Here is a 23,301-nt window from a genome sequence, read left to right as displayed (position 1 = left end):
GAAAAAAAGTCAGTACAATTAAAAAAATGAAATGACATAAATATTAGAAACAAAAGTTACTAATTTCTTCTCAATTTTTAAATTTAGCAAATTAAGACAGATTTAACAAAGACTTAGTAAAGTATATAGAATATGAAAAGTGATATTAATATTCATATGCAAATCCACCCCGTTTTTACAAATAGGCAAAACAAAGAGTGGCGAATAAGGATCTCGATATATAAATATTTAATTCGCAAATTCTCAATTATTCTCAAAATTGAAATCAATATTTAATGATAAAAATCACATTTTGTTATTGCATGAAATACGTAAACAATGGTACATGTACGCGTGAATAAAAATGGCTTGAAGTTAATAGGAAACTTTTCTTTGTTAATTGATTATATTATTATATATTGTAATTAGTATGACAATAAGTTATACATTAATCCAGCTGCTTCTTCAAAATATTTATTTTTAATAGTAATCATATCCTGCGAAACACAACAATGTACATACCGAGAATGGATTCATTATAAAGTGGAACTTCCAGTCTTTATTAGGATGATGTGAAATTAATGCACAATGTTATTTTAATCGCTTATTGTAGCAAACAAATTTACAAATTCAATATCAGTTTCATAATTGATTAAAGACCTTATATAAGAGTTTCATGCTTTTATTAAGTAAACGCACTTGAGTAGGATGATTTACAACAAAAGATATTAAAATAAATTTCAATATTAAAACTTCATAATAAAATACGCAACAAATTTGGATTTATAATGAGTTCAAAACATATTTCATAATTTTCACTTCTTAAAACAGAGAAAAAATTTTTTTTCATTCATACAAAAATGAATATATAAAATTAAATGAAAACAAATAGTATTCAATAATATATTAACATTGATATTATGTATATTAATATACTAAAATGTATTAAATATATATATATACGCATTTTATGTGTTGTTATTGTTATGACGTATTCACATAAAATATAAATGGATATTTTAGTAATTTTTACTATCTTGTTGTCATGTATAAACTATTCCATACAACGTAAAAATAATAGTACTATTATATAAAAACTCATTTTAGCTTTTATAGAATAATTCGTTTCCGCATTTAATGTATTTAACCTCCTAATTCTTATTTTATAAATGTAAAATAGAAACTGTATGTTAGTTGTATTTTTTAACGATTTTTCTATGTAAAAACTGTTAATATTTACCATTAAGCGTGAAAAAATGACGTACTTATCACACATGGTAATGTATTTCTGAACAATTTATTAACTAAAAAATTATTTTTTATCGATATGTATAATTGTACAATTATATACAAATTGCATTAATTTTACAACACCCTAATGGTAACCAATAGCAAATTGCAACAAATGTCACAATTTAGTTTATTTGTAATTAAAATTAAGAGTATTATAATATCATTTTGCTCTGCTATTCAAAGAATCATATTATTATATCTGTAAATATTTATGCAATGTATTATGAAGTAGGGAATTATAAAACTTGTGTCATGCAGTTAATGTAGCTAAAACAGATCACCAAAATGTTTAGCTTTTGAAAATGGGATATATACCTAATCATTAAAGTTGTTTGATATGGAGCTTAGAACCAAATTGGTAATGTGTTTTATTATTAGTAAATTATTAAGTCAAAAGCAATTCAAGCCTACCATAATCTTGTAATAAAATACCACGTTTTCACATTTATACTGTATGTAGCCATAGACCACAATTATCATTTCAAATCATATAATTGTGTATATAATAAGGTTTATGCATTTAATATTTTAGTTCAATCGATTAAAGGGTCTAGTAAAAAGTGTATTAATTATGAATTATGAAGTATCAACTTTCTGTACTCTTAATTCAAATCTTATAACGAGTAATTATATTTGTCTTGACATCATATTCCATATCAAACAATTTTTATTTACCATTTCTTTTACTATCTCCATAAATGTTTAAATTATTTTGACGACTTGTTTTAAACGTCTACATCTGTATGTATTATGTATGTGTAGTATAAAACATCATCTGTAATATGTTTGTACGTATGCACATATATATGTGTATGTATACAGAGTGGACTGTTTATTTCAGAATTGAACTAATTCTGAACATATGTAATTGCATTGTATACTTTTTCCTAAACTTTATTGTATCAATAATAGCAGTGAATGGATATATATTAAATCATAATGAAATTCTGTGCATAGGTATATGCATGCATACATATATACATATAATTTATTGTTGAAGAAGTTGTAGAATAAATTTTGTGCGAATATAATCTGTTATTTGTGCATATATTCATATACATTTATTTATAACTTGGATAATATCCAATAGATATCAATCCTTAATATTTATATTTAAATCTATCACAATCGGGAGACAGAACTTAATTTATAGAAAATTAAAAAAAAGAGGTATTAAATTATTCTTTTATGCTATCTTTTTTCAATTGTTCCTTACTGATGTATTTATCCTATAAATTAAATGAAATAAATTCTGCTACAAATTAATATATATTTTATACTGTACTGCATACATACAAGTATTGTATATAATGTAAGTACAGATGACATGTTCCATGTTATAAGATACAATATGATACACAAATTGCAAATTGCAAATAATTATGATAGAGGACTTATCCATTATTAAAAATTACATCTGTTTCTATTCCAATTTTTTAAATATGATATTTTTATTGTTGCTATTGCCATTTTACTAATTATTTTAATAAATTAAAACAAACCACAAAGATCAGTTTTGTAACTATAAATTACGAAATTATAATTTAAAAAGTTATAATGAAATCCAGAATTATGTACCACTTATTGAATCTAAAAAAATATGAATGATTAAAAATTTAGTGATAGTAGATATGTACTATCATCTCTTTTAGTAATATAGAAGTAAAACAAATATATAGCAAACTTACAAAATGGTTTATTGCTATTTTTCTGTATATATGCATATCATATAGAAATATAAATAAGTTTCCAGAAAACTTGCTTTATGCTAATAAAGCTGATGCACCAGGTGCGTAAATTTGTACTTGACGATCTGATAATTTATATATATATCTTGCTACTTCAGACCAATTATATTTTGTTCTGATATCATCCATTTTCCAATTAATTGTTATATTTCCAGATACATCACTAGAATATCCTGTTTCCAGAGGCTCAATTTTAACAAATAAATCAGCCATGTGTTTAAGCCCATATGCAAATATATTAGAAACAGAATTTTTTGGCTCATCTTTATAAGTGTGTGTTATAATACAAAGTTGAGATTTGTTGTAATATTCAACAAGTGATCTTAAATATCTTACATAATATGTAGATTCTCTCAAATTACATCCAAAATTATAAATATGACTAAAATCATCAATTATAATAGTAACAGGTTCATTGTTTTGTACTATTTTGTCATACTCATTTTTAATAGTTAAAAATATATCATGAATAATATTGTTTGCTGTTTGTTCACATGTATATCCCATATTAGATACAATAAACTTCATTGGTTCTATAACTGTAACTTTATGTTTTTCTTTCAATAACATAAGATTATAACCAAATTTCACACCCATATTATGATAATGATTCATTGTATTGTGAAATAATATAAAACATATTCGATAATTCTTTTTTAATGCATTAAATATAACACAACTCAATAAAAAGCTTGCATTACTATCATGTTGTTCTTCTATGCAAATTAATTTTCCATCCATATTTACTTTATCAATGCCAAGTATGTTCGATATTGAATCCATTATATTAGCCATAATTCATATCAAATATAACAGAATATTCTATTTCCAAATGATTTACAAATTAACTACAAAACAAATTGATGTTATTATATCTTCAGACCAAATTAGTTTCAATTATATTTCATTTCAGATTTCAGACATACATTACAATTATTGGTTAGGCCTGTAACATTTAAACACCGTCGAGTACGATAAATATTGCATTCCAATTTACTCAGTAATTAGTAATTTCTTATATATAGCGTAATAAAATCAGAATATAAATTTCATATCTTATTAGATTGAAATGCTCTATAATAATATGAAGCACATGTTTCTGACTAGCCTTCAGCACGAAGTAGGAATTTAAGGTTAGATTGAGCTGAATTAAGTTTGAGATCTAACCACAGCCGACTCTAGGATCGGCTGTCTCTCTAGTTGAAAATGGAGCAAAACAGATCGGCGTTGCCGTGTTGTTCAGCACGATTGGTACTGGAGTCGACTGGGATCTAACTGATTAGGTATCGATTTGTTACGACCAACGGCGCGAGTTTTTAAAGAAGTTTTGATACATTATATTGAATTAATATACAAAAAATAAATTTTAATATTTAACATACTGTAATTTTAGTGATTTAATATTAGAATTAATGTACATATAAATTACAAATTAACTAATAGCAGTTAATAATATTCCAATAACACATTTGCAAGAATTGTACAAACATATTTGCATATTATTATTTCAATACTTGATGAACTTTGTACAAATAATGTATTTCTGCAAATTATGTAATGAATCGTTACATTAATAATTGTACATAAAAGTTCATAAAAATCGTTGGAAAGTAATATAAATAAAGAAACCTCCATAAAAATTTAATCGTATAAAAATATCCTAACGTTAATCAAATAATATGAAAATGCAAAAAGATGATTAAAAACTAACAAATAATAACGACATTATATATGTATAATATATAGAATACTGCCGCTTATAATGTACATTTTTTTGAAAAATAATTGCAACATGTATATAAATACTCAAATTTTTTCATACTAGTCTTTTTTTTTTACATTTCATATAAGTATGGGTATATAGTATATATATATACATATAGATTCATATATAAAAAATTTCTAATGTCCAAACACTTGTTTGCGAATAATTATTAATTTTGCTAAGAGAAATATAACCATTCTTAAAACTAAGCGTATCGATGAAAAGGAGTTCCAGTTTCGAAAGGAGGTGGTATAACACGTGGCTATCAGCTGATGCGTGCGCGTTCACCAACTTTCCAGCTCTGTTAACTGATTGTGGACATTACGTCAGTCAGAGTTTAGATATTGCCGGGTATACTTACTAATCAAGAATAACTTGAAAGTTCTATTAATGATACAATTTATAGTAAGTAGCTACCTTACATTATACTCTATTATTCATTTTTTTCTTCATTTTTTGTGTTTATCTTATCTATATTTTTGTTACTTTGATTTGTTAGTGATTATAAAAGATCACCATAATTATTTTTTAATTCTTATCATTAGAAATTAATAAAAAATAATCTTCATGTGGTAAACCTTTACGATATAATTAATAAGTTCTTTTTTATACTTAATTTACTGAAGATATCATATGTTTATATTAAATTGAATATACAAGCGTGCACAGATGTAATACGGATGCTCTACTTATATACCGCTAATAAAATTAATTATCAATGAATCCTGATTAAACATACTTGACACACATGTATATGCGGTATAACTATAGCTTATATCATGTTTCGTAACAACGCTTAAATGAAATCATTTAAATTTTAAATTTATGAGAGAAATCGAAATATATGTTCAAGAATTTTATATATATAAATATATGTTCAAATTTTTATGAAGATAATTATGTTAAATTATCACTTATATTTATGTATAATAATTATCATTTATATGTTAAAGTCTGTTAATAATAAGTTATTTAATTATAACAATTTTTAGGCGCTATGTATCAGTTATGAATATGTGAATTTTGTAAAAATGTTCCAACTTTTATTTAAAAATTTGCGTAAATCTTTTTATATAAACTTCTTAAATAATTTATCAACTAATAATTGTATTCTCAATTTAACTTATTGTTTAAAAAATATTATAATTAAAATGATCATTTTTTTTCTTCTAGAAGTATATATGCATATACACATAACTAAAAATCATGCGAGCGCGCGCACAAACATGACGTATATGTACATTATAATTGCTTTAATATCTATTAAATAATTAGTTTATTACATATCACATTAATATTATATATATATGTCAATAATTAATTTTAGTACTTCAAAAATTATTAATAGTTTAATCATTCACTTTCTTAATTATATATGATATATATATACGACATTTTAATTTATGTATGCATATATGTATAATTCATATATATACAGTTTATACATATATGTAATCCTAAACCAATATGTAAAAATATAAAAATAAGTAAATGTGTTAATTACATTTTATTTTAAGTAGTTTCATTTATTAATTATTTATCAAATGTCTCATTTTTACTTGTTTTATGAAAGCATAAAACACAGAAAACATGACAGATAAAACAAAAAAAGTGTCACGGTGGTATTTTGGTGGGCTTTCCTCTGCAGGTGCTGCTTGTGTTACCCATCCTTTAGATTTGTTAAAGGTATTTTTATTACTAAATTCATAAATGAATATAACATAAGTTTCAACTCCTCTTTTTTTAAGATTATAATTATATAATTAACAATTAAATATACTAATTATATTTTGAATTTCAAATAGCATGTTAAGCAAATTGTGAGCTTTATAATTCTAAAAAAATTTTGTGATGTACTGAAATGCAATAGCATTTCATTTACACACCACACATTTATAGGTTCACTTACAAACACAACAAGAAGGCAGGCTATCTATAGCACGATTAACTACATCTATAATACAAAATCAGGGAATTTTAGCTTTGTACAATGGATTAAGTGCTTCTCTGCTTCGTCAACTTACATATTCTACAATGAGATTTGGAGCATATGAAGTAAATTTATTCTCATTATATGTATTATTTACTTATAATATCTATTTTCTTATAATTTGATTGTATATTTAACTTTTCTATGTTACTATTTGAGTTATTACACTATACTTCTCATTTGGATATATTATATTTATATATATAGGTAGGTAAACAAACATTTGAAACATCTGGACAATCATTATTATTTTATCAAAAATTGTTATTGGCTGGATTCTCTGGCGCAGCTGGTGGTATTCTTGGAACACCAGGAGATGTAATTAATGTACGCATGCAAAATGATATAAAACTTCCACCACAACTAAGACGAAAGTAAGGATCTAAGTTATTATCTTAATTTACTTTTGCTTTTGTTATTTAATAATAAATTTTATTATAGTTATAAGCATGCTCTAGATGGAATAATACGTGTAATTCAGCAAGAAGGAGTAAGTCATTTATTTAGTGGATGCTCTACAGCAACATTAAGAGCTGCATTAATGACAATTGGACAACTGAGCTTTTATGATCAAGTTAAAATTATGTTGTTACAAAGTGGTTATTTTAAAGATAATCCTATAACTCATGTTGTGTCAAGTGTATGTGCAGTAAGTATATTTAAATAATATATTCAAATTTGAAAAAGAATAGGAACCATAAACATGGTGTAATTCAAACAACAATTTTTTTTTTATTACATGAACTTTAAAAAAAAAAGATATTATGTAACAAACATTATTTATATTATCATTTCATACTATTTCATATAAATATATGTATGTATTACAATTCATGTAAATGTAATAATACATTTCATATAAATTATATTTATACAGACTTGCAGTTCTTTTATACAATGATACTAATATAATAACACAAGATTTATATAGATAGTAGTAGATAGTAGCAGATAGTAGTAAGCAATACATACCATATTATTTTACGCATTCTCATTCATCATTCTCAGTTAATGTTTTATTCCTATACAAGGGTGCTGTAGCTACAACTCTTACACAACCTTTGGATGTTTTAAAAACACGAGCAATGAATGCTAACCCAGGAGAATTTAAGGTAATTGTAAAAGTAAGATTAAGTGAATAACGTAGTAATAGAGATTTATTTATGTAATGTTTTATAGAATTTGATGGATCTATTTTTGTATACTGCTAAGCTTGGACCATTTGCATTTTTTAAAGTAAGTTTCTTTTTATGTATTGAATTAGTTTTTCCTAGATACTTCTATATCATAATATCCTAATAATGGGAAGGTTATAGTATGTCTGAGTAAACACATTTGAGATAAATTAAAGATAAATTTTTAAAATTAGTAATTAGAGAAAGCTTTTTATGGATTTTTTAGAATAATTAATTTGGACAGAAAGTTTATATTTAGACATTTAAATTCATCATAATAATTAAGAATTAAAGTGATTTTGTATACCCTTAGAACTTTGCACAGTTCCTGTAATTTATATCTTTCTTTTTTTCTACTTAACCCTTTGATCATTGAATGCTTGGAGTTAAATAATCTATATAAATAGTACACTTAATGCAATAGGCATATATACTTTTTAATCACAAAGTGTTCCATTAAATTATTACTCTCCATTGTAAATGAAACATCTTTTTTTACTTTACATGTAGTTTACATTAATGACATTGATTGAATATATTTATAGAAGAAATTAGTTATAAATGTTTCAGATAGTTTAATAATAGTTGTTTTACTCTTATTAAATGCATAGTCATGACTCAATTATATAAAATGTAGAAAACGTTTGTATCTGTTTGAATTTAATTTTTATCTTTGCATGTATTTGCAATGCAATAAGAATATATATTTAGAAGTGCCAAATTATTTATTCGTAACAGAATATTCGTTTTTATTGAAATATAAAAGAAAATAATTCATATGTACATCTAATCTCCTAAAGAAACTACATATGTATCTACTTAAGAAGGAAGATTATGTATCTTAAGTTTTACATTTTCAATCTATTTTGTATCATAACATATTTATGTTGTAATTATAATTTTCTTAATTATATAATTCAATTTATTTATATATGTCTTATCTAAATGTGTTTATTCAAATAATAATCTTCCTGTTAACGTATTCTTATAAAATAAAATTTCAAACATATGAGTTTAAAAATATATTGATTATTTTATTTTAGGGCTATGTACCTGCATTTATCAGATTAGCTCCACAGACTATTCTTACATTTGTCTTATTAGAACAATTAAGATCTAATTTTGGATTCTATCCTTCGGGTGTTTCAGTATCATAGAATTCAATTAACTGTATTGAATGCTGAAACATAATATTCTACTGAAATGTTCCATAGGAGAAGAAATTAGGATATGAAAATAAGGAATAAAAAAATGATAAAAGTGTTTGTCCTATTTGAAATTGTCCTATTATTTTTGTATGTATGTACAAAATCTTACATACATGATTTTTATTAATACTATTATACTATAATATATATATTATTTATACAATATATATATTGGTAGTCTTATACATTATATATACAATATATAATATATATAATGTATAAGGCTACCAAACTGATTGATATCAGATTTTTTGTTTTTGCAATTACTAAAAATATGCAAATGTTTTACTTAGATAGAGACATAAATACATATATTACATATATTACATTATTTATTACTTTAATTTTAATGAAGTATATATATTTAGGTGCATATTAAAGCTCAGTAGATCTAGTGTCAAAAATTGATTTGTATATCTATATATATATTGGTAAATATCTTGTACTATTGTATGTACACCATTCTATTTCTATAATAATTTATTAATTATAACAATCAATTTTTTTAAATAAAAATATATATACTGAAATTTTGTAATAAAGATAAACAAATTCAAATAGGACAAATATTATTTTTATATGTTGAGTTTATTGTTATGTTTATGCCTAAGTTTTATGAAATATCTTTGGTAAGTATTTCATATTATTACAATCTTAATTTTCAATAGTATATAAACTGCATTTGTACAAATATTAGGTGATACTAATATTTGTTCTTCCAATAATGATATCTAAAAAAAAATAAGTATGATATTTCCTGATCAAATGATACTATAGGCATTCAGAAATTAGATAATCAGATAAAACAAATATATATTTATTAAAAATGATTTGAATTTTCTCGCACTTATTTTCACGAAACTTAGCCAATTTTTGTTTTCAAAAATAAATAAACTTGTTCTATATATGTGTACTACATACTATGTGTCTAACACATATTCAAAACAAGTAATATTATCAGGATATTGTAATATTCATATCATCAGGAATATTGTAATTGTATTACTAATTTAAACAACTATATAACTATTAAAATGGTTATTATCTTATTTCAAATTGGATACATAACAATCTTCTGACATATAAAAACATTCTATAAAAATATGTTTATAATTATGTATTGGGGTATACACAAACTTTTATATATATGTATATATGTATTTTATTATATAATATTTAAATTTGCAGTAATATATTTTGTTTACAAAAATATTGTTTCATAATTGTTAATGCACAAACTTTGAAAAACAAATATTTTTCTAATTTATATAATATGTATATGAGAATGTATGTATGTACATATATCAGCTTATTTTGTAAATTATTTTAAATTATTTAATAATAAAAATAATATTAACAAATTTATATAAAATAAAATGTTATTATATACATGTACAAATCCATCATTTGAGAATTACATAAGTTCACGATTAGTATTAGTTATAAAATTGCAAAACAGGTACAAAATTTTACTAACGATGTAAAATACTGAATTATAACTCTGATGTTTTGATAAACTTTTATACGATGATAAGACATCAAAAACTGAAGCTGGCGGTTGAAGATTTAGAGACAGGCTGCCGACGATTAATAGTTCATGAGATATTTAATATTGAAGTTACCATCTCTTTTTTACGTTTTCAAGTGAGACTGCGTCTGTTAGAGTATGATTACAGTGGATGAGCGTTCTAGATTCTGACTTCTGACTTTCTGGCCACGTTTTGAGCTCTGAGTTCTGACGAACTAATTCATTCGAACGAATGAATTATATGAACATATTTGTAAATGAAACATCTAAAGGCCAAGTGTATACGCATAAGAATCTATCTACATAATACATATGTATAAGCATATTTCATTATATGTCAGTGATCTCACTCGTCTACAACCGTGCTTTGATGTATAAGAACATATGTATTTATAGAACTACGTTGCATTGTACTCACTGTATCCTATAATCTGAAACCTACACTCAAGACCATGTACCCCCATAATTCACAACACATAAACCTGCCTACGGAGGGTACGACTATGGCACATAACGTTAGCAATCTAGTCTACTGATATTTTTGTTTATCAGTATATCTATATACTTACTGTCAGTTCGAAAATCAATGCCAATCGATTATACCAAACCAATCACTAATGAACTAATAACAATCCCGGCAGTTGATGCAACTCAAAAGAATAAGAAATGAACGAATGAAGATTTAAATTACGAATTAATAGTCTTCTGTCATAATATTTTATATTTATTTATAATCTATTTTCTCCATTAAAAACAATTTATATAAAATAAATAAACAATTACCACATAGTAACAATAACATATGTACGCATACTATAGAAAACAACTTTTCTAATTTCTAATTTAAAAGTTTATACAGCTAAATTACATAAATGCAACTCGTTAGTTTCCGTAATTATTCAAGAATTTCTTAGTAATTTTCAATGTAATAAAAAATATTACTTCTTACATATTTAATCTATTTATAACATTTTTATATCCAAATAAAAGACCAATAAAGAATGTTAAATATAATGAAAGCCACAGGAAATACAATTCTGCTACGTCTGTCAATCCATTGAGCAATTTCTTGTGGAGTCATTGTTGTAAAATTATGTAACTGTGCAAGAGTTGCTCTTCGTTGAAAAGGTTTTGGTGATGATGTACTATTAACAGTCATAATGCTCCCAATAGAGCATTCTTGATCTTTATCTTCTTCAATTTTAACAGAAGGAATATTGAGAGTACTTGGAAAACTCTGCAATATAAAAGTACAGTTGCTATGAAGAATGAATACAGAACTTACGTATACTTTGATATGTTTTCTTATAATATATTTGTATATTTACATGCACAGTAAGGTAATTTTGACTTGAATAATCTTGTTCACTGGTGTTTGCATTATCAAGTGATGACCAAGACCGTGATCGTTCTAATCCTGTAGTGTTCTTTTGAAATTGTTTTCGAGCCAGTTTTGGTGTTAGCGTTGATTTTAATATGTATTTACTATTTACTTTTTTCAAGGGAACATTTTTCCTAAACATATTTTCAAAATTATTAATAACCAGTAAATGATATATGAAGTATGAGATTTCATATTTGTAATATCTGCATACAACATATACATACTTCCGTCGATAAATTGTATTAACAAAAGCAAATTCAACCATTGCTGCAAATAAAAATATTGTACAACCCAAAAACCATATTTCACTGGCTTTTATATAAGAAACTTTTGGCAGAGAGTTCTCTACTTTGGATGCAAGAGTCATAAATGTCAAAATAGTATTTGTTCCTAGATACAGAAATTTTAATTAATTATTTATCTTATAATATCAACACCCATAAAGTAAGTTATACACCTTTTAAATATATCACCTAACACTATTCGTGGAGGACTTGCATCCATATGTAACCAAAAAGATACCCAAGAAATGACTACTATTAGTATAGATGGAATGTAATAGTCCATCATAAAAAATCCCATCTCGCGTGCTAATTTAAATGTTATACTAATTGAACTGAAATTACCAGCTATAAATACAAATGATTATCAATTAAAATAGTTTTAAGATATTATTTACTACATATAACAAAAATACATGCCAAAATGACCATAATGTTGCTGCGATGTAGTATAATATACTTCTGATGTGTTAACCCATTTGTCAAAAAGCTTATATTCAGTTAAGTGTAATTCGTCTGCAAGTATGATTGGATCTTGGTCCCAATATAACACCATATCATGCACATTGTGTGTCCCTGTAGGTAAAAATTCCATTCATTCCAAGGAGCACAGTTGAATAAAATAGCTGACATTGTAGTAGTACAATAACTATGACATCCTACAGCTTTCAAAGACAAGAGGACATTCTTGTACATCAAACGGAAATTTCTCCAAACGAAGCCCACAGTTAAGAGTAGCTTGCAACCTATAACAGTTTATACATCACGTTTATTATGCAGATAAGATTATATAAGGATGAGTTATGCATTTCATATTATGTCATTATTTTTATTGTGAATACAATTAAAGAAAATTATAAAAGTAACATTATATGTAACATTCAAAATTTGTTAAATCTTAATATAATTTTTACTTTTAAAATAAGCAATATTGCAAGTTTTTAACTTTCAACAATAGAGCATCTTTTAAATAATCTCTGATATACAGGGTGGTTGGTAACTGATGGTACAAGCGGAAAGGAGGTGAATCTACGCGAAAAAAAGAAATCGAAAATATAGAATAAAAATTTTTCGTTTGAGGCTTTGTTTTCGAGAAAATCGACTTTGAATTTTCGCTCGGTACGCGTGCGCTTTATCACGTCTCGTTATAACGGATCTCACTGTAGATCGTTTTAAAATTAAAAAATTTAAAAAAAATTTAAAAAAAAATTTTATTCTGTATTTTCGACTTCTTTTTTCGCGTAGAATCACCTCCTTTTCGCTTGTACCACTAGTTACCAACCCTGTATATTAGACAGTAAGATTAAAGGATCATTAAATTTTCACTAAAAAATTGTTGATTTTTTAATTGATATAACTCTATAAACAATAATCATACAGTAATTAACATAAGTTCATGTTGGAAGGCAAAGTATCTATATAAGGTAAGTATTCTCATTTTAAAAATTTTGCACAATCAAATAGCTCTATGGAATTTATTATTTTACAACACATCATAAAGCCGATTTTGATCAGCTTTCCATTCACACAGATTGTGTTATTTTATATTAAAATGAATAAAAAAATATATAATTAATTTTATACTATTGCCATACTATATACTTATACTATTTATACTAGTGCCATAAAATATGTATTGCATGTTGTACATATTTTTACATATTAATCTTATTTTGAATAATTGAACTCTAACTTTTAAATAATTAAGTAATAAATTATATTTTTGTCATGATATAGTTCATTAAAATACCTATTTAATTGTTTATAGATAGTTTAGTTTACTCTTCCTGCAACGTAAATTGGAACAATTAATTTATAATAAATTAAATATTGCAACAAATAATTGCAACAACATAAACATTACTTTGATTGAACTTTTATTCAATGAAACCTCATGAAGTAAAAAGATTTTTAAGTTGTACAAATATTAAAATTAAAATAAAAGAGCATATTAAAAAGTGCAGAATAAAGAATAAACTTAGAATAAATGATATTTTCTGAATTATTTTTTATTACTTTACATTATGTTTTTATTGCTTCATATTTATGTTAATTTTACTTTATATTTGAATTATTATAAATTATTATTAATGAATAAAAAATAAAGATGTTGAATGAATATTATATTTGATAATGTAATATTATTATTTTTAAAATATTAAGTAAATTTATATTTACAAACCTAGTATTCAGTATGACCATGCCTGATGGATCTATTGAAACAAGTATATCTTTCACACTATTTCCCATTATAGCAGAACTGGGCTCATTAGAAACATATACAGTAGGTGTCCAAATTAAATCATGTGCAAATTGTCCACCATATAGTTGATTTAAATGTGGAGCAATGTTTGAAAATTTTAACCTGTTATCCAGATATCTAAATTGCAACATCATATGTACATCAAATTGCTGTAAAAATATTTTTATATATATATTTATAAAGGATATAAAACAATATTATTATTTTATAGATATATGCAGAACAAATATTAGAAATTATGTAAGTTATAAAATATAATTATAACACAAGCTACCAGTGTTTTTGCCATATTAGATCTAATTGTATAAATATAAGCCCTGGCATATACGTTAATTGGATCTGTAGAATTAATTTCTCCTGGTGGTCTAGTCATTTTATCATAACGACAATTATTTGTCAATTCTTGTAAAAGTTCAGTTTGTGTCATAGAGCTGCTACTACTTAATATTGGACAGCTCTCTAATCTGTAAGAAATTTATGTAATTTCATATACACATATAAAGCTATGCTTCCAGAAGCTTAGTAATATTATTTAAACTTCTAATAGTAAAAAGTATTAGTAATGTTATAAAAAAATTCTGTAAAAAATTTATAAAAATATATATAATAACATTATGATTGATATTTTAATTAATAGTATCAATAGTATATATTTGTTAGTGATATTTAGTTATACTTCAGTACGTAAAAAGATAAAACTGCTTTCAAAGAAAGTCCTTGAATTAAAATTCCAGACGTTACTAAGTAGTAAGAATAGTTCATTGTTGCTTTGTACTAATGCTGGTGACATAATGCAATGCATGTGACTCTACATTATAAAAAGAATTTCTTTGTTATTGCAAGTTGAAATATTTCTGAAAAGCATAACAATGATGGTTTACTATGGATATGTGATTATTTCATGAAATAAATATGAATAAACACAACTAAAATAAACAAGTACTTTATAAACAGCTATGAAAAATATATTATATTTTATAGTTTATAAGATAAGAATAAGTATAGATAAGTATCTTAAAAAATTATAAAATTTTTAACCTATTTATCATATTTTGTTTATAATATCATTAAGTATCATATTTTATTATGTACATTATTTATTCTGATATCTAGTATGACAAGTAAAAAATTTTTATTAACTAATACAATCGAATATTAATGCTCTAATCAAGACTTTAATACCAATCTCAACAATAAAATCTTATCTACCACATGAGCATATTAATTTATGACATCAAACATTTAACTGTTTATGTAAGTTATCAATATTTTTCTTCATAAAATTGCGTATCATGATTCAGAATCTTTTTTTTTCTTCTGATGTACGTAATTTAGCGGTATATGCATATACATGTAGTATAAAACAGTTTAATTGGTTGATGAAATGTAATATTGAATATAATACACATACTTTGTTTTCACAAAATAAGAAAGAGAGAGAGGGGAGTGTGTAGTCTTATTTTATAATTAAAATTTATTATTAATCCAACATAAAAATTATGAGTTAGAAAATTATAAATAAAAATGTAATAATCATTGCAATTACAATTAAAGCTATAATAGATATAGATAAATTACGGAAAAGTAAAGAAATATTTTTTTTAATTTATCTTTATTTGTAAATTACCTCATTTATGCTGTTTAATCATACAATAATTCAGATACAGATAAAATAATATAAAACTATTGAAAATATAATTTCAATAATTTAAAGATTAATGTAATCAACTTTGAATACTAATGTTTACACAAGTGTTTCAAAATTTAGTTATGTATTTGCATACAAAATATACATGGAAATAGATAGCACTTATAAATATTTTTAGATATTTTAGATAGTTATGCATGGAAATAAATAGTATTTATAAATATTTTTTACAAAATATGTTTTTTTTAAAGACTTTTTAGTGTCCAAATTAATTTAAAAAAAAGTAGCTTTTTACCACTATTTGCCCAATGCCACAAAAATTTGTATATACAAAAATTATATTAACCATGTATTCAGTAATATACATAACTAAATTATAGTTCTGGATATTTTATATTATATACTTTATTAGGATGAAGATGATATCTTTTCATGATACTGATCTATGCTAGTAACTATATAAAAATTTGTATTTATTTAAAATTGTGGAAAATAAGATTAATATGTAGATCTATTTAAATAAATAGCTTTATTAGGCTTTTAGTAAGTTAATAAGTTTTACTTAAACAAACTCTTCCACATAGATATAAAACTGAGTGATATTTCTAACTAAAAAAAATTTAAAAGAATATTTAGTGACTAGAGTCACTAAATTTAATAAAAATTAAAGGAATGGATCTAATTAAGTATAACTTACATAGCAGATGTATTTAAATGTAAAAGTTGTAGTAGATAAATAAAAGACACGAAAGAACAAATTCTTCTTAAGGCCATCTTACGTTTCCTGATGACTTATCTGTTTCACTAATAAACTTGGACTGATTCTTTCTTGAATATACATGCATGGTCTTGAGTAAATTAGCTAGAAACCAAATATTACCCAACCATTCCTCCCACTTACAGTATTCTTTTATAAAGTGAACACTCAGGTGCTTGTATATAATACTAAGTTGGTATTGCACACAAGGTATACAGGGTATGTTGAAAGTACCATACCATAATAAAAGAAGTCACGAAATTTTGTACTTTCTTGAAATATAAGTTTATATTATAGTTATAATAGAAAAGACTCTTCGAAATTTACAAATATTTTGGCATGTGCTGTTTACATATTAAATAACTAACGCCGATTTATACTGCTATCTACAAAAATTCTCCATCTACATCCATTCGCTATAAAAAGCATTCACATACACACACATGTGTGGTATATAGAAAAGAAAGTTATAAAAAAGAAATTTACGAAATTTATACAAGTTGTTAGTTATACATTTAGTTTACATTTATGGACGTAATACGTGGTTTCATACGATTGAGAGTATAAGTAAGTATATGCAAATTTTGTAACAATTTTGTAATTCTTATATAATGGCGTTCAGTATATGGTATCACAGATTCCAATGTAGAAGTTAATTTTGTTTGGAATTCCAAATTTTCCATTTCCATCATTAATGCGTTCATGACTACCTATTAATAATGAACATTATAGAAACATGTAAAATTATAATCAAATTTCTTATTTGAAGGAATAACATATTCAATTATGTGAGAACTTACCTGAGCAATTTGACAATTTTTACTATTGACATTCCATGTAACAGCACACTTCAATAACTCTTCTTTATAAATTGGTTTTAAGTCACGAATTGTTTCTTCAAAGTGGCAATTATTTTCCTTTAAAATAGCTGATAGATGAAAAATAAAAAACATAAGAAGAATGAAAAAGTAATCGCGTTCCGGTTCAATTATTAATTTATGTAAAATGATTCACTTTATCTTTACATGTAACACTAACTTTTTGCCGGACAAAGTCCGATTATTACCCGGCATTGTAATATTGAGGAGACCAATGCCACAGAAATTACGACCGGAAAGAGTTAACCGTTAGTCACATAACTACTCTTTTTCTTGAAAATTTACTTTGCATAATATTAAACATTTCAATAACAGTTCTACTTAACAGCGTTTATTTTAATTAAAGAACTCAATGGGAAAAAAACATCTTTTCCAAAATAAAATAAGAAAAAGGAACGGATGTATAAGATCTTTATTTATCGAAAGAACTTTGGTTGAAACTTCTACCGTTTTTGATTGTATATGTTAATGTGTTTTAATATTTAGGAGCATATAGACTTAGTTTGACTTTAGCTACAATTTTTTAAAATTAAAGATTGTATTGCTTCATTATTCTGAGTTCCCTAATTAAAAGTAAAATATCTTATCAATGGTTAAGTTTAAAGACAATAAGAATATATGCATATAATAAGAAATAAGAAGTATATTATATTTTAGAAAATGTTAACCTTTTCAAGATCCTTTTTAAAACTTCCTTGTTCATAAAAAGAAGTGTGCTATTTAATACTTTCTTAATATCACGCAAATCTATTTTCCATATAATGTATAATTTAAGATATTTATAGTTAAGTGAATCATTCTGTATATAATTATATAAGATGTTATATTAAATGATGCATGCTTATATTGATAATACGTAATTAAAACTTACTTTCTACAATTTTGAGAACTTGGAAAGGACGTTCTAACTTTAAAGCTATGTTTAACGCAGATGTTAATTTATTTGCTTTTAGTAAATTTGCTAGTTTTTGTTCCTCTAATGCAAGTTGTTCTAATTTCATTGCAGCTTTTTTTTTATTTTCTTCAGTCACATCTTTCCAAATAACTAGCAATGAATCACTTCCACCACTGATAATAGTTTTCTCATTTTTACTAACTACAATTAAAGTATGATATAATAAATATAATATGTTGATTGAAAAACGTTAAAATGATATTCACCTGCGAGCGTCCATACGCGACTCTCATGCTGTTCTAAAGTACATGTACATTCGGATGTCTTAATATTCCAAAGCTTCAAAAGACCATCTCCACTTGCAGTAATTATTTGCATTCCTCGTGATAAAAATTCTGCTTTTAATACTGATGATTCATGGCCTTCAAGAGTCTATCATACAGAAAAAATTATCGATAATGATAAATATATATTTTAATTAAAATAATTGTTATATTAATTTAATAACAATTAGTAACAAATAAATAATTATAATTACTTTTAAACACTGAAGTTCTGTCAGCGACCAAAGTTTTATTGTAGAATCTGCCGATGACGTCAAAAGTACCTGATCTATAGGCGAAAATCGAACACACCAAACTCCTCTACGGTGACCACGAAATACACCAAGTAATTGTAAATCGTCTGCAGACCATAACTATAACATTTAGAGTATGTTTCAAAGCATTTTTAACAAAAACAATTTCTTAAGTAGTGCATTCATATTGAAATGAAGTTATATATAGTAATGCAGAAGCTAATGATATATATAGGATTTAGAAGACATAATTAATAGTAAAAAATTTAATACTAACATTATAGAGCAATATTATGTACCACAACGAATAATACAGTACATATAAAATGTCTATGAAGATATATAAAATAAACATTATATCCATATAAATATCTGTTCAATTTTCGAATATTATGTCTTATGTTAACAAAAATAAAATATTTTATCAGAAGATATTCCACTCTTCCTATTTAAAAGAAACATCCTATATTTTGATGTACAATGAATTTTATGTATTATACCTTAGCTGTTTTATCTTGTGATCCAGTAGCAATTAATTTATCATTTGGTGAAATATTCACGCTATTAATATCTTTTTGATGAGCCAATGTTGTATGAGCAACATTTAGAGAGCATGTGTCTGCAATCATGGAACGCATAAAATAACACTACATGATAGAAATAATAATTTATGATATAAAAAGGCATTTTGTTTACCTTTAAAATTAATATTATTTGATAAGTTCCATAATTTAAGACATGAATCTTGACTGACAGAAGCAAAAAATTTTGCAGACATTTGAGAAATTGCTACAGAACCAACGGGAGCAGTATGTCTAGTAGCAGATGCAATGCAAGATACTTTAGTTGTTTCTTTATCCATAAGCCATACTCGAATACTATTGTCCTATAAATTATGAAACATTATTTTTTTAATAATATATTTCATATATATTTCATAAATATTTTTTCTTACATTAAAGCAATTTTCGCAACTATAGATTTCAATTCATTAATAATTTATGAAATGTATACAATATATACCTTTGCTGAAGAAATAAGTAAATAGGCATTAGCAAGTGTAGTAGCAAGAGATAACACAATATCTGTATGACCACATAGCAATTCGCAATTCATGGTTGAAATATTGTACAGTTTTATATCACAACTATTTGTAGCAACAGCTATATGACTCTCATTATCTCCAAGATATACAACATCTAAAATTTCATCACTGTAACCTACTAACTATAACAATAAAAATTGTATTCATTATAGAACCTCCCTATTATATAAAATATCGATTTTATTATTATTTTTTGAAAAACGAATTTACCTGTTTCAGACAATCAAACGTTTCTAATGAATGGATAATTATATTATGATCAACCGTAACTACAGCAAAGTTATTACTACTATCATTATAAAGTAAATGTATAATTGATAGAGATCCTGTTTCCTTCGCAGCTGATACAATAGAATTTTTTTGCACATATACTTCTTTACCAGTCTTCATCTCCCAAATTTTCACAACTCCTAAAGGAATTTGGATTACAAAATAAATATTTAATTATTATTTATAAATTTGTATCATTCTAAAAAATATGTAATTATATTTAAAAAAAAAGCAAAATTTTGGAACAGCCAAATAAGATGTAAATATTCTTGACAAAAAAATTGACAAATATTAATTTAATCCATACAAATATTGAAAAATGTATGATTGCACCTTTTTCTCCTGCAGCAGCAACATGTATAGCATTTTCATCTTTGTTATAAAAGGGTAGTAACATATTTTTAGGTATTATAAATGTATCTTCTATTTCCTCATAAACTGGTAAAACTCGTATTGATGATCCAGAAGAAAGATTCCATAAAATGAGTACTCTATCTCTTCCTGAACTACACAAAACCAATGTGCATTATACATATCACAAATTTTATATTTAGTAATATACAAGATAAGAAATGTAGTTTCAATATATTACCTAACTAAATAATCCTTGTCTTTGAGAAAAGATAAAGAAGTAACTTTACTGAAATGTCCAGAAAGTGTAATTTCTTCTTTACCAGTTTTAATATTCCACCCATAGATCTTGATATCATCGCCAGCAGCAAAGATAAGCTCTTTTTCAATATTTGGATGAAAAACTAAAATACTAAAATTATATTATATTTCACAAATTTTATAAAAATTCATATGCTGCACATTATATATCTTAAAATTATGTAATTGAAAATAGATAGCAAAAGAAATGAGTGATCATAAAAACCAATTTCCACACAATTTGTTAATTTAAAATTTTACGTTTGATTTTCAATTTTTGAAATATATTACAGAGTATTGCAAAATTTATATGAATTAAAATAATTATAGCATGTTTTACAGCAGTATGCATTCAGTGATTCTGTTCCATATGTAAAATGTTCGTATAATAATAACAATGTTGTATAATAACAATATAATAATAATAATGTTGTATAATAACTCAAAATTTGTAACATTTATAAAATTATTGAAAAATATACACACTTTATTGAAAACAAAAGATAATACAAATTATAAATCTTTAATATATCATTTAAATAAATGCAATTTTTAGAAAATGTTTGCATAGTCACATTTCTCATTCAAATATATGATTTCATATTTTATTATGAAATATGTCTAAAATTTTTATAAATAATATGAAAATATAATATTTTGTTTAAAATGAGTACCTTATTACTCCCTGAACTCCTTTTAGATTATGAGTACAAGCATGATGTTGTAAATTCCATAATCTGACTGTACCATCGCTACCTCCAGAAGCCATCAAATTTCTTTCAATAGAATGAGCAATACGAACTACAGGACCCTTATGAATAGATTTCCATAATTTAATTAATTTATTATCTATAATAATAGTATGCATATTATTGTATTTAATTAATTATTCATAATAAAATTAAGTAATGTTATATATTTATATCTTATACAATGTTATGTACCTTTCCAGTTCCATAATTTAAAAAGACCACTTTTGTGATGTGTGATGATGTTTAAGTCATTATTACTAGCAATAAATGTGTTGATTGTATCTTCTTCTTCATTGCTATTGCTTCCTCCCAAATAAGATATTACTGTACCACTCTTTACTGATAATATAGAAACAGTACCATATTTTTGGCAGAACATATACTGTCCATCTGTACTCCACTATAATGCAAAGTGACAATTAAATGATAAAATAAAGAAAAATAAATAATATGTATTTTTTAGTCAACATACTTGAACATTTCCTCCTGTATAAAACGCACCATGTTTGGATTCAACTTCAAACCTGGAATTGAATATAATTAGCTAAATACATGTACACAAATAATATTTTCATACCAGAACCTTTTTCCAAACGAGGTTCTTTAATGCATAAATACATAGTATCTGTGATCTGAAATAATACTAGTAATATATGCTAATTATATCGAATATAACTTAATATAATGAATAACTAAATGTTTATTAAAATATTTCATAGGAAACAAATAGATATAGCATATCATATCAATAACATATCAAAACCTTCTTATTTAAAAGCATACAAATTTATTTAAATTTATATTTAAAAATATTTTCTTAGTGTCTTATACTTAGTGTCTTATACATAAAATAAATTTAATAACGTTATTTTAAGAAATTATTAGGAATTACTCACGCTTCTTTTAGAATAACGTTGCTCATTTTTTATAAATTACTATGAATATTTAATTATGTTTTTAAATATGTACTAAATTTTATTTACATATCTTTTCTTTAAATTGCGTTAATCGGCAGTACACAATGTCGTAAGACACGTGCACTATTCCACTAAATATGAATATATACTAGAATACTAAAACCATTGCAAAAATCTTCGTGAAAGCTTTAGACCTAAGTAAGTATTTATATGTATATTATTTAGTGCTATATTTAG

The 23,301-nt window shown here is 24.6% G+C and overlaps 4 protein-coding genes across 8 annotated transcripts; 1 reads left to right on the top strand and 3 right to left on the bottom strand.

The window, feature by feature from the left end:
- Positions 1 to 1,734: 1,734 nt before the first annotated feature.
- On the bottom strand, positions 1,735 to 4,310 carry LOC100743749. 3 transcript variants are annotated; one of them, XR_004461902.1, is made up of 3 exons: positions 3,958 to 4,306; positions 2,961 to 3,915; positions 1,735 to 2,862 (listed from the first exon to the last, which is right to left on the bottom strand). XR_004461902.1 is itself a non-coding variant. In XM_033321344.1 (2 exons), the coding sequence occupies exon 2, from the start codon at positions 3,813 to 3,815 to the stop codon at positions 3,036 to 3,038; it is 780 nt and encodes a 259-aa protein (XP_033177235.1). In that variant the 5' UTR covers positions 3,816 to 3,868; positions 3,947 to 4,310; the 3' UTR covers positions 2,949 to 3,035. The 3 variants fall into 3 exon arrangements, 2 of the variants coding, with proteins under 2 accessions (XP_033177235.1, XP_033177234.1); XM_033321344.1 differs by lacking the exon at positions 1,735 to 2,862 and having other exon boundaries at positions 2,949 to 3,868; positions 3,947 to 4,310; XM_033321343.1 differs by lacking the exon at positions 1,735 to 2,862 and having other exon boundaries at positions 2,949 to 3,915; positions 3,958 to 4,307.
- A 723-nt stretch (positions 4,311 to 5,033) lies between these two features.
- Positions 5,034 to 9,194, top strand: LOC100744326 (mitochondrial dicarboxylate carrier). The gene is made up of 8 exons (XM_003490384.4): positions 5,034 to 5,190; positions 6,359 to 6,471; positions 6,685 to 6,840; positions 6,983 to 7,149; positions 7,217 to 7,424; positions 7,807 to 7,887; positions 7,955 to 8,011; positions 8,994 to 9,194. The coding sequence occupies exons 2-8, from the start codon at positions 6,376 to 6,378 to the stop codon at positions 9,105 to 9,107; spliced, it is 879 nt and encodes a 292-aa protein (XP_003490432.1). The 5' UTR covers positions 5,034 to 5,190; positions 6,359 to 6,375; the 3' UTR covers positions 9,108 to 9,194.
- Positions 9,195 to 10,800: 1,606 nt separating this feature from the next.
- On the bottom strand, positions 10,801 to 17,209 carry LOC100743629 (glycine receptor subunit alpha-3). Of its 3 annotated transcripts, none has more exons than XM_012386912.3 (9): positions 16,960 to 17,209; positions 14,889 to 15,078; positions 14,534 to 14,763; positions 13,015 to 13,097; positions 12,772 to 12,927; positions 12,544 to 12,699; positions 12,295 to 12,460; positions 12,015 to 12,201; positions 10,801 to 11,923 (listed from the first exon to the last, which is right to left on the bottom strand). In XM_012386912.3, the coding sequence occupies exons 1-9, from the start codon at positions 17,034 to 17,036 to the stop codon at positions 11,660 to 11,662; spliced, it is 1,509 nt and encodes a 502-aa protein (XP_012242335.1). In that variant the 5' UTR covers positions 17,037 to 17,209; the 3' UTR covers positions 10,801 to 11,659. The 3 variants fall into 3 exon arrangements, with proteins under 3 accessions (XP_012242335.1, XP_003490426.1, XP_012242336.1); XM_003490378.4 differs by lacking the exon at positions 16,960 to 17,209 and adding an exon at positions 15,291 to 15,510; XM_012386913.3 differs by lacking the exon at positions 16,960 to 17,209 and adding an exon at positions 15,299 to 15,504.
- A 130-nt stretch (positions 17,210 to 17,339) lies between these two features.
- LOC100744210 (transducin beta-like protein 3) lies at positions 17,340 to 23,257 on the bottom strand. The gene is made up of 15 exons (XM_024368365.2): positions 23,044 to 23,257; positions 22,620 to 22,671; positions 22,340 to 22,547; positions 22,070 to 22,244; positions 21,337 to 21,507; positions 21,078 to 21,250; positions 20,685 to 20,884; positions 20,393 to 20,596; positions 20,066 to 20,255; positions 19,870 to 19,988; positions 19,331 to 19,489; positions 19,059 to 19,224; positions 18,769 to 18,993; positions 17,820 to 17,947; positions 17,340 to 17,729 (listed from the first exon to the last, which is right to left on the bottom strand). The coding sequence occupies exons 1-15, from the start codon at positions 23,067 to 23,069 to the stop codon at positions 17,535 to 17,537; spliced, it is 2,391 nt and encodes a 796-aa protein (XP_024224133.1). The 5' UTR covers positions 23,070 to 23,257; the 3' UTR covers positions 17,340 to 17,534.
- Between the last annotated feature and the right edge of the window lie 44 nt (positions 23,258 to 23,301).

This window comes from Bombus impatiens, unplaced genomic scaffold (genome assembly GCF_000188095.3).
Source record: "Bombus impatiens unplaced genomic scaffold, BIMP_2.2 scf_0419, whole genome shotgun sequence".
NCBI classification, from domain to species: domain Eukaryota; kingdom Metazoa; phylum Arthropoda; class Insecta; order Hymenoptera; family Apidae; genus Bombus; species Bombus impatiens.
The sequence above is the reverse complement of the archived record's forward strand: the minus strand, read 5'-3'. Positions and strand labels throughout refer to the sequence as shown.

Excerpts from the sequence above, each read along its gene's own strand:
- LOC100743749 (XM_033321344.1), bottom strand. The coding sequence starts at position 3,815 with ATGGCTAATATAATGGATTCAATATCGAACATACTTGGCATTGATAAA.
- LOC100744326 (XM_003490384.4), top strand. The coding sequence starts at position 6,376 with ATGACAGATAAAACAAAAAAAGTGTCACGGTGGTATTTTGGTGGGCTT. Across the intron at positions 7,150-7,216 it reads CCACCACAACTAAGACGAAA|TTATAAGCATGCTCTAGATG; the intron begins GTAAGGATCTAA and ends ATTTTATTATAG. Across the intron at positions 8,012-8,993 it reads GACCATTTGCATTTTTTAAA|GGCTATGTACCTGCATTTAT; the intron begins GTAAGTTTCTTT and ends ATTTTATTTTAG.
- LOC100743629 (XM_003490378.4), bottom strand. The coding sequence starts at position 15,376 with ATGAACTATTCTTACTACTTAGTAACGTCTGGAATTTTAATTCAAGGA. Across the intron at positions 12,928-13,014 it reads TCCTCTTGTCTTTGAAAGCT|GGACACACAATGTGCATGAT; the intron begins GTAGGATGTCAT and ends TTTTACCTACAG. Across the intron at positions 12,700-12,771 it reads GCAACATTATGGTCATTTTG|CTGGTAATTTCAGTTCAATT; the intron begins GCATGTATTTTT and ends TTGTATTTATAG.
- LOC100744210 (XM_024368365.2), bottom strand. The coding sequence starts at position 23,069 with ATGAGCAACGTTATTCTAAAAGAAGC. Across the intron at positions 19,490-19,869 it reads CACAAGATAAAACAGCTAAG|TTATGGTCTGCAGACGATTT; the intron begins GTATAATACATA and ends TAAATGTTATAG. Across the intron at positions 18,994-19,058 it reads TCGCGTATGGACGCTCGCAG|TTAGTAAAAATGAGAAAACT; the intron begins GTGAATATCATT and ends CTTTAATTGTAG.